The sequence below is a fragment of the Pygoscelis adeliae genome, unplaced genomic scaffold, assembly GCF_000699105.1.
Source record: "Pygoscelis adeliae isolate BGI_AS28 unplaced genomic scaffold, ASM69910v1 Scaffold367, whole genome shotgun sequence".
NCBI classification, from domain to species: Eukaryota; Metazoa; Chordata; class Aves; order Sphenisciformes; family Spheniscidae; genus Pygoscelis; species Pygoscelis adeliae.
The window spans coordinates 816,608-827,350 of NW_008825149.1; the positions used below are offsets into that span (position 1 = coordinate 816,608).

The following is a 10,743-nucleotide window of genomic DNA, read 5'->3' on the forward strand; positions in this document are numbered from 1 at the left end:
GCCTTCTCCATGGTCCTGAAACAGCCCGCGGCCGCTCCCCTCCAGCTCCCGCTACAGCTTGCGCTACCAGCTCCCGTGGGAAGATTGGCTTTTCCCCGGCAAAACTTCATTTCTAACAGGGAAAGACCACGTCTCCTCTTTGTATCCGGGCACTTACAGGAGAGGCAGGAAAACAGTCACATAATAGCACTGCAGTTGTTTTTTTGTGAGGAAAACGCAGCCTATTTCACTACATGCAGGAGAAATGCTTAAAATAGTTGTCAATCCTTCGAGTGGGAGAGTGTCCTTCTTCAAGGCAACCGAGAATCTCCGAGACTCTCTCAGATGTTAAAGCAAAGGCAAATTCCCTTACAGTAAACAGGAACTATGACCTTGTCCTCTCTAAGCTAGTGTGAGGGTGGTGAGGAAAACACATCCTCTGTGCCAAAAGATGGAGTAGAAGCAATCACAGAATCATGCTAGAAATGCAGTGTTATTGAGGGATGAACACATATAGCCCCTGTGCTGCCCTGCCTATTTGGAGAGAAGAGAGAGTGATTCCTGCCACCCTTCATCCTTCTCAGGAAAATGTTTCCATTCCAAGAAGAAACTGGATATGAGTAAACATGAAGACCTGAGCCTGTCTTATCTCTAGTGGAAACCAGCCACTCTATCAGCTTGGTGGAGGAACAGGGTGAGGGAGCACAGAGGCAGCTGGGAAACACTCAGAACATAGCTCTACTTTTTCCTATAATGTTTTCTCTATTTTTAACAAAGTAGAGAGAAAGTCAGCCTAGATACAACTTTAAGGGAACACAGTGCACACGAGCTGCTAACACTGCTTATCATTTAGACCCTCCCTTCCCCACGTCATCTCTTTGAGTGTATTTTTGGCAGGCAAATCAGAACACCTGGATTTGCAAATCATAGCAACTTTTGATCCTTTTGTCTTTTAAAGATGGAAATAGGATGAGACAGATGCTTCTGTTCTGTGGATATGGAGGCAGATCTTTGACTAATCCTCTTGAAAGAAAAGGGAAAAAAAAGTATTGGAACACCCAGAAATCTTTCTGGAAGCCCTGAGACATGAACCCAGAGGTTTAAAGGGATACAGGTGAGGGAAAAACACAGACTAAATAGGTGAAAGTGCAGAAAATGAGAGAGTGCTGGGATGTTTTAGAAAGCTGAGATTTGAAAGAGAACGCTAACAAACAAATGGGAATTTAGGCACCTCAAAAAATTTATTAAAAAACGGCATTCAGAAAAGGATTCCTGCCCTTAGTCATGAAAAGGAGATCCTGGCAAAGTAATGAGATCCCTAGTCAGTCTTTGTCTGGTTCAGTGCTCCTGATACATTCAAAACCATCTGCAAGACCTGGAAAGCAAGACGCCAAACAGACTGAAAATAGTTAAGAAAAGAAAAGAAGAAAAGAAAGAAATTATGTAATTTCTTCTCAGCACTGAAATATTGCCATATTCTTCAAAGCATTTTCTCACAGCCACCAAAATGAATCCCACCTCCACTTGGAAATCAAATCAGCTAACACTGACTCATATCCTACTCTTCCTTTCTTATTCTTGATTAGTATGAATTGAAGTCTTGATGCAGGAAGAAGTGACATACGCAACTCCCCCAAACTCCAAGCTTGCAGTATTTGTCAGGAGGAGGTGGTGAAAGGAAACCATCTTTGAAGAAATTTAAATAAATTAAATTCACTGATTTTGTATATTTTATTGGTCAATAATAACCAGTGCAGTTTTTCAAATCACTGTTGGAAGTGGAACCATCTTACTGATATTCAAACAACTGGAGAAAACAGCTCACTTGAAGATGTTGCTTTTATCAGTGGCAATGCTGTTTAATTAACACATTTAACATGTTATTCATAAACAAGGATAGACTGGTTCCTTCCACCACCTGTTACTTGAAGCCTTTAGCTTTGTCACATCTTTATGTTCAGTTTACTTCCATCACCATGAAGTGGTATTAACTTTAGAGAAATTCTCAGGAGACGATCTGGGAATGAAAAGTGGTCCCAAGGATTAATAAAGTGACAAGGGTATATACGAAAATTTCATTGGCAGACCTGAGACCAAGACATTCTGCTTCTTCAATGGATTAACAACGAAGCCCTCTTCTGAAAGGTCTGAAATAAATGTGTTGATGAAGACCTCATGCATTTTTCTTTCACCAACCAGACTCCTTCTTAAAATTTTGAACAGTAAGAGGGCATCCAGTGCATAATTATGGACTATGGTGCCACAAGTGACTTTTAGGAAATTACAGTAGGGCCTACCAGACGTATCTGTGCTTCTATGTATTTCCATGAGGAACCAGCCAGCCCTTACAGCAATGCCAGAGCTGTGTATAGATGCACTCTGTTAATACCACATTTCTGTATGCACTCCTGATAACAAGGTACAAGCATGAAGTAAATCACTAGACCATTCAACAAATAAGAAAATGAGTGGGAAAAATGATACTTACATAGCAAACATCCTAGGACTGTGTACACAAAGGGCTCATTGCTAATCTTGTTAGCAACCTTGCACACCTTTTATAATCTGTAAAACAAAATTGCCCACAGCAGTAATGAATCTCCGTTGCCAGATACCCTCAAAAAACTGCATAAAATTAAATGTAGAATTTGTGCTAGAATTTCAGACACTCTACACAGTGAAATCATTCTCTGATGGAAATTCATGAAATTATATGTGCATGATGCAAAATTAGATTGCACCTTATCCTAGCCAGGGCTCTAGAGGAAATGTGAGTGACAGTAGCAATCAGTTTTCTACCAGGTAGTTTTCTTCTAAGATGTAGAAGACCAGGTTCAACTCCCAACTTTACTTGAACGAGTTTAATTCATTAACTGGGAGGCTATTCTAACCAGCAGGCTATGAGGTAGTTTGAGGTCAGGCTCTTTCAAACTTTTTATTGTTCCACTCAGTATTAACATCGATGGAAATCCATATTTTCCATGTCTAAGTACATCTCCTAATCATCAGACTAGAGATACTAGTGTCCCACTTGCCATCTCTCTCTCTAGTGTCCTTGGTTCAAATGACCACTTGGTTCAAGTGGCCCCTGAGCCACTGCCATCCTTTCTGATGGAAAGACCTAACTATCTTGTAACAAGAAATACTGAGGTGCAATTTTCCTCTTTTGCTGGATAAGTATTTTAATAAAACTTAACAGAAATTGTGCCAAACAGCAAGAGATTGAATGCTAACCTAGGTTCAGTTCTTCAGGGAATGTTTGTACAGAATATAGCCATGTCAGCAAGAGAGGAAGTAAATCATCCTCAGACATCCTGTGGTGGCTAAGGTGTCCCTGAAAGAAAATATCAAACCCCTCTAAAGAGATAGGAAAAGATCCTGGCTATGATCAGCCTTGATAGCTATTCTAAACCCTGAGTGCTGGATAAGGTGGAGACAGTTCTGAGGATTCAGCTCTCCTTTTTAGATCAAGAGAACATTTCAGGTTGAGTGAAACTTATTGTCTGCTTTGGGTTTGGTTGACGTAAAGGAGAAAAAAAAAAACCCTGCTTTGGTTTCAATTGCATTTTTTATTTTAAATTTTGTTTAGATAGTTGTACTTAAAAATCAGTTCCTCACGTAGTCCTAACCAGAATCTTGTTTTTAAATTTAGCAAAAAGCTATTTAATTAAAAGAGAAATATTATGACTGTGTTTCTTCATAAATAAAGTGAAGCACTCAGGCAATACAGGGGAGTCCAAATAATATTCATATACTCTGGATCCATGTATCAAGGCATGCAATATGCAACATGCATTTGTTTGATGTTATGCAGCATGTAATAGATATGTGTCTAGCCTACTCATACGTCTACTTACAAAGCTATATGTATATCTTTTGAGGATCAGCCATGGATTTCTACATACCAACTTCTGATCAGTGTAAGGGTGGATGGATACGAGGGCTGCTCCAGCCCCTTTCAAAAGCCAGATCCTCTGAGATGCTGAGCTTTGGTGAGAGAGCACCTCAGCTGCTCACAAAAAGTGCTTACCATCTTTCTAAGTGAGGCAGACAAGAAGCGTCATTATTTTTTCATGTTAAATCCTGAAAAATTTCCAAAGCACGCTGGTCCATAGTTTGTGCTTAAACATCACCAATGAGATTCACCTTTTCTAATTAAATTATATTGCTTATTTTCCACTCACTTTATTTGAATTGTCCATTGCACTAGAAAATGCTGAAGTAACTTCTTTTTAAGGGATTTCCATTTTGTTTGGGTTTGTTTGTTTGTTTGTTTTGTTTGTTTGTTTGATCCATTTAGTAACATCTTAGGACAGTTTTATTTTTCAGTTTCTCTGACAAAATTACATTCAGGCTGTGTTAAAGCAAAGCTTTTGTGGATCTTATACTGGAATATTTTTTGATAAGGACTGCACATATCAATAACAGAAATGATGAATTAATGGATTTTCTGTTCTTTAATAATGGACATATAATAGAAATTATCATCACAAACTGAAATATACTAAAAAAATAAGATATAACCATACTATTGAGCGTTAAGAGAAGGTAGAGAATGGTTCAGATTTTATCTTATTGCACAAGTTAATAAGTAGAGGTAAAGGGAGCAGGAAGGAGAATATGGCTTCACATCTGCCCTCTGCATAGGCATGCCCGACTGGTTTTTCAGAGTGTAGTTTTCATTTCATTTATGTTAGTCTCACTTTGAAGGAACTCCATTATACGCAGCTGACTGCAAATGCATTAATAGAAAATCTTTGTATATTAGAAGACCTTGGGCATATTTTGTATTATAGTACTTACAGGCTGGCGTTGAGCAGTCCCTTGTGTTGTGATACAGTCGATGAAAGTGCTTGCTACACTCTGATGAAAATGTGACTGGCCCTGTTTGAAAGTAAGCAGGAGTTAACCACATGCTTTCAATGTCACTGCTTTGCAGCTTCAATGAATGACGGCAACACATAGAATTAAGTTCATTTTTTTTTGGCTAAAATTACATTTAGTCTTTTACTACACCTTAAACAATTATGATGCAACACAAGTATAAAAATGTTACTGAAATAACAGAAAGAAATACTATTGCTACGCTATTATGCTCACGATCTGAGTAACAGAAACATGGCCCTTGGAAACGATGGACTGGCTTAGCCTTGACATTCCAGTAATTCAAAATTAACAGTAAGATTTCTTATATGGTGAAAAATAGAATGGTGCAACCACAATAGAATTTAGTTTGCTCGGTAGTTGTCAGTAGTCTAATGTAGAAGGAATAATGTAGATGGAATGCAGATGTTTGTTATTTCTAAAGATAAATAAAAGCAACATTTTAAGCAAATATGAGTTTCTAAGCCCTAGAAAGATGAATTAGTTTCGTGTACTAATGCTTCTAATTTGCACATAGATGGTTTATGAAGTTCTTAATATACAGTGTGGGTGTTGAGGAAAAAAAATGACAGCTGAATAACATCTAGGAACCTGATCTCCTTTTAAAGTAGTCCTAGCCAGAAAGGGTGTAAATGTGCGGAGGGCAGCATGTGTCTCAACGTTTGGGTGAGGCAAATCCCTGTGTGCCCAGGGTGTAGTGTGCTGTGTCTTTGCTCTTCCAGCCCGTGATCCCTTCTCTGGATATACAGTGTCATCTGCCCACGTTAATATTTGATAAGAATATATAGCTACTGGTCTCCAAAACATGGCTCAAAGGTAACAAGTTGCCAAAGAGCCCTTCCATAATTGCTGATGGCCCTGGGAAGGCATTACTGATGGCATCCAAGTTGAAAAGGAGAGCAAATATGTAATATTTGCATCATGTAACCTGCTTAGCAATACTACCACTGACAGCTGGGGACAAGTTTCCTGTGATTTGGACAGAAAACACTGACATAAATTGATACTAACTGAACAAGACTAAATTTAACTTGCGTCCTCTAAATTCAGCACAAATACGAACCCTGAATAAGAATAGCTTATTTCAAGCAATGCTACAAGAGGATCCATATGAAGCACGCTGTGTTGACTAACTTTCCTGCCAGAAGAAGATAGAAAGCATTTCAGGGCAAAAATTATTTATTTCTCAACTTGAAAGGTGGTTTATCAGCCTGGTAGAACATACCAAGCCAATTCTCTCTGGATAGTGGAGCCAAACTACCAAAAGCTTGAGAGGATTCCTCTCTATGACAGTAAACACACTTGAACATTAGAGATATTTTACAGTAATATGTGGATTTCATGAGGTTTTTCAGCCACAAATAAGCTTTTCAACAAACTGACAAAGCAGCCTTTGCAACTTTGAACTGGAAGACTGTTGCCATTTTTTATCATCTGAGTGAGTAATTAGGCTCAAGAGAAAGTAGGTAATTTGAAATTATCCAAGATATAGGGAGATAACATCAGCTTTTGTCACTAAATAAATTCCATGACCCTTCAGTTAATATATGGTTTTCTAGCACTCTTCCTTACTGTCCTAGTTTTGGCTGGGATAGAGTCAATTTTCTTCTCAGTAGCTGGTACAGTGCTGTGTTTGGATTTAGGATGAGAATAATGTTGATAACACACTGATGTTTTAGTTCTTGCTAAGCAGTGCTTAGACTAAATTCCCATGCTCTACCAATTGAGAAGGCTGGAGGTGCACAAGAAGCTGGGAGGGGGCACAGCCAGGACAGCTGACCCAAACTGGCCCAAGGGACATTCCATACCATGTGACGTCATGCTCAGTACATAAACTGGGGGAAACTGGCTGGGGGGGGGCGCAGCTGCTCAGGGACTGGCTGGGCATTGGTCGGCAGGTGGTGAGCAATTGCATTGTGCAACCACAACACTTGCCATCAAAAATAGGCTATTAATTTTATTTGTGCCTTACAGAGCACTCTGTGTCAGCTGGCTTTTCAAGCTGAATTGATAGATAGCTTTATAACTCACAAGATTATTTATGATTTTTTCCTATAGTCGAGGACTGTTACATATGGTTCTTATTTGGCTTTAAAATGTGTCTACTATTCTTGGCATACTAGAAGTGTACAATAATTTTCTTAACCCTGAAACTGTAAAGATAATGGACTGTAAAGATAATGTTGATTTCCCCTTCTCTTCTTTTTTTCACAACTTCATTAGTTCAGGATGTTCTAACTCTCAAACTGGTAAGGACTATATCTGAACAGTTTACTTAACGAAAGTTAACAGAAAAAGGATTATGATTTGAACAGAATCAAGAAAAACAAAGTTAGGCTGTATTTTAAGAAAATGCCTGCCATTTACAGGACCTAATAAAGCTGTGGAAAAGAAAAAAACAGGCAGAAAACCCCTCACTGACGATCTTAAGAGCATAATTAAAAAAAAAAAAAAAAGAAAAAAGATGTAGGCAGAAATTCTGAGCCAACAAAGAAATAAACATCAAGAAGTTTGGAATGAACTTGCTTTCCTTATTCATTCCAGCTAATGTTAGTCAAATAATTTCAGCAGCTTTGATGGCAACTACTCATGCAGAAAAGGACTATTGATTTCATGAATGGCTCCAGAAACAGGCCTTCAGTATTTTTTGCCTTTTTTCTTTTCTGTGATTTAGTGTTCTCAAAACACCTTCTGTAAAACTCGTTGTTTTTCACTGTTGTTTCTGAGTAATGAAACGTTCTGTATTCATTATTTAGCTTCCCCATATTCTTATGTTGAGCTTTTTATGGTAGCTGAGCAGTTTCCAAAGTTAAAAATGAAAAGGAAATGGATTAAGTATTAATATAAGCAAATCTTTCTTGTCTGTCCTCCCCAGGAGAGGAATTTTCAGTATTCCTGTGCTACATAAGATTGCATAGTTGGAATCTGTATGTTCTTTTCATTTCTTTCTCATATGGACTGAAAATGGTAAGGTTCATAATTACTCTTGTTTACTGTAAGAGTGAAGGGCCAGCTGGGTGTGGCACGTTTCCTGTAGATGCTGTTAGGCTGCAGTTAGCAGTTGGCAGAAAGATCCTTAAAGTTGCACTTATCCTAAAGGTTTGAGGACATCTCCCCCATGCAAAAGAGACAACAAATTCCCTCCTTTCTTGCCAAGGGCTGTCTGAATTTTCCAGCAAAGAGGAAATGCATAATTATTTCCAATTCTCTTTTTCATGCTCCAACTGCCAACTTATTTCTCTAGTTTTTAGTTTCACTAATGCCTGTAATGTTGAAAATCACCAACAGATCTGCAGTGTCATACTCTGAGACCTTCACTTTTCTGAATTACAGAACATTTGGAACTGGAGACTAAAGAATCAGTACAAGCATCTTGCTGCTGGAATCTTTTTGCATATATTCAGAGGGTACAATATTTTTCCCAGTAGTTACAAAATAGAATCCCAAAGGTAAGTGCATTATACAACTCCACCTCAGTTTTCAAGTAAGTACTTGACTGTAATCATAATAAACTTTCATATTTGAAATAGCAATTTTTTTTCTGTTTCACTTATACTGATTTAATCCTTCCTTGTTCTATTTGTTTCCCTTGTTAAAATAAGCATCCACATGTATACATCATGAGACAGAAGACAAAAAGTGTTTCCCTGATATAGTGCAAACTTACATGGCCACATAGGTCTGTCTGAAAGATATGTGCAGTCCAATGAGAAGTTTTAAAATTAGTGAACTTGAAAATAAATATGGCAAGCAACAATAGGATGATAAAAATGAAACAATAAGTTTTAAATAATGTTTTAACTTACCATGTTTTGAAAGTTATTTTAGGCTAGATAATTCAAAGAGAGACTCGAACCTCAGTGTAATTAGGGTTCTTTAAAAATTTCTAGTCCTAAAGTATGCAAATTTAACTTCACAAACGTTAAACCTGGTGCAGAACCTCAAAAAAGCTAATGGTGTGACTCGTGGCTACTAAGAAGACGCATATGTAGAAAAATTAAGAGCAAGCAGCTGTCTTACCTGTAAAATGTTTTATGAACTTGTCTTTTAGACTGGAATCTCTTGGAAAAATTTCTGAGGAGAGAAGAAAAAAATGTATCTATGTAGTATAGGACTTACAGTGAAAGCCCTGAAAGCATAATAAGCCGAGATGTCTGCTGTAAAGAGACCAAATAGCTTCCCAAATTAACTATGAGATTAATTTTCATAGTTTTGTGTGTGTGTGTGTGTGTGTGTGTATAAACAACGTGAAATGTTTCAGGTAATTCACAGATGAATACCAACTGGTCATCCTACAACACACACTATCAAATTTTCTGACAATCATTTCTGCACATCTTCGGTCTGAGTAGGACTATAATTTTAGAAAGACCATAAATAATATAAATACGTTATCATATTATGACAAGTATTTGAGTATCTGAACAAATTACATAAAATACCTAGATAAATACAAACCAAATACCATATTTTGGGTTTTGAAATAACAAATACCTGAAAAGTCTCCTACAGATCACTTAAGATAGATATGGGCCATGTATATTTTCATTGCACTATTAGTCAAAAAATAGTACTCCTCTCCTGTGAAAACTGCTGTGAATTTTAAAATATTCCCTGTCCATATATGGTATTTTTTGCAAAAAGTACAAAAGCAAGTAGAAGTCTCAGAACAGCCAAAGGAATCAGGCAGAACAGAAATTGGAGCTAACACAAAAACTATACTATTTTTTGTTTGCAATGGGATGCTGCCTTTGGCTTACAGCAGAAACTTTTGATGCAAATAAGTATTCTCAGAACTAGTACATTTCCCCTCAGTCTCATAAATTTTCCACTCAAAAACTGTATTAAAAAATTCTTGGGTAACTGCAGTTATTACTGCAGACAGTAACTGTATATAACAGCTGCATGTTATGTTAAATTCAAAAGAAATACCTTTCTTAGCTCTAATACAAGGAACATGATTAATTCTCAGCATTAGAACCTGCAGCTAAACATACTTACTAAAAATATTTCCTTACAACTTATGTCATTTTAAATCTTTGTATTCTCCTACCTTTTTTTTTTTCAATTCCCAGCCTGAATTAACATTTAGCTCAGAGGAGAGCAAGTTTCCTTTCATACTGTAGGAAGATGTTGGTTATCTGCCAAAATAAATTCTTACCACTGGCTTTAGGCAGTTTCTGAGAGGTCACATGAGTGTATTTTTAGGCTGGGATTTTAAGCTAAAATGCTCAAGTCTTACTGCAACTCAGCAAGATTAGGGGATCTAATTTACTTAAGATTCCTCGCAAATCTCAGTTTTAACTGAGATTTAAGTTTTAACTGACATAAACTTAACTTGTTTCCTTACTGCAAATGAAATATTACCCCTTCTACATTAAACTTAGAATTTTACTGACATGAAACGTCAGGTGGTTTAAAATGACGCAGAATGAGGCATATGACAAGTCAAAACAGTGAAACAATCTGGGTGAGTTTTGAATGGGATGCCTCAAGTGGACCAGTACTGACAAATAACCAAAGCCTGGTGAAGGTTGGGCTAGGAACAGGCCATTCTTGCTCTGACAAAGAACATTTACACCCAGGTCTTTTCGAAGTCTCTAGTATTTGCTATGGGAACAGTAACCGCTTTTTGCCCCATAAAATTCTTTAGGAAAAGTCCGTAAAACAGTATGTAGCCAAAACCCCATCCCTAAATGCACAGAAGGCAAAACAGGATAAAGGATTTGATGCTCAGGCAAGGAGCTAGGCATTGCAAGCATAAAATTGCAGCTGTAGCCGTGTTGGTAAGCCTGAGAAAGAACGCTGCAGGGTCTGCTTCCCACGAGTAACCTGCATCGGCCCAAGGTTCACACCAGCCCAGCTATGCCTGTCCCAATA

The 10,743-nt window shown here is 37.7% G+C and overlaps 1 protein-coding gene across 1 annotated transcript in view; it reads right to left on the minus strand.

Annotated features, from left to right (window-relative positions):
* Positions 1 to 8,937, minus strand: part of FAM150A (family with sequence similarity 150, member A) — a gene marked incomplete at its 5' end in the record, with an annotated part of 10,123 nt that extends 1,186 nt beyond the window's left edge. The window contains 3 exons of the mRNA XM_009328315.1: positions 2,468 to 2,544; positions 4,783 to 4,863; positions 8,884 to 8,937. Coding sequence (XP_009326590.1) covers positions 2,480 to 2,544; positions 4,783 to 4,863; positions 8,884 to 8,937 — 200 coding nt within the window. The remainder of the gene's footprint in view (positions 1 to 2,467; positions 2,545 to 4,782; positions 4,864 to 8,883) is intronic.
* Positions 8,938 to 10,743: the final 1,806 nt, after the last annotated feature.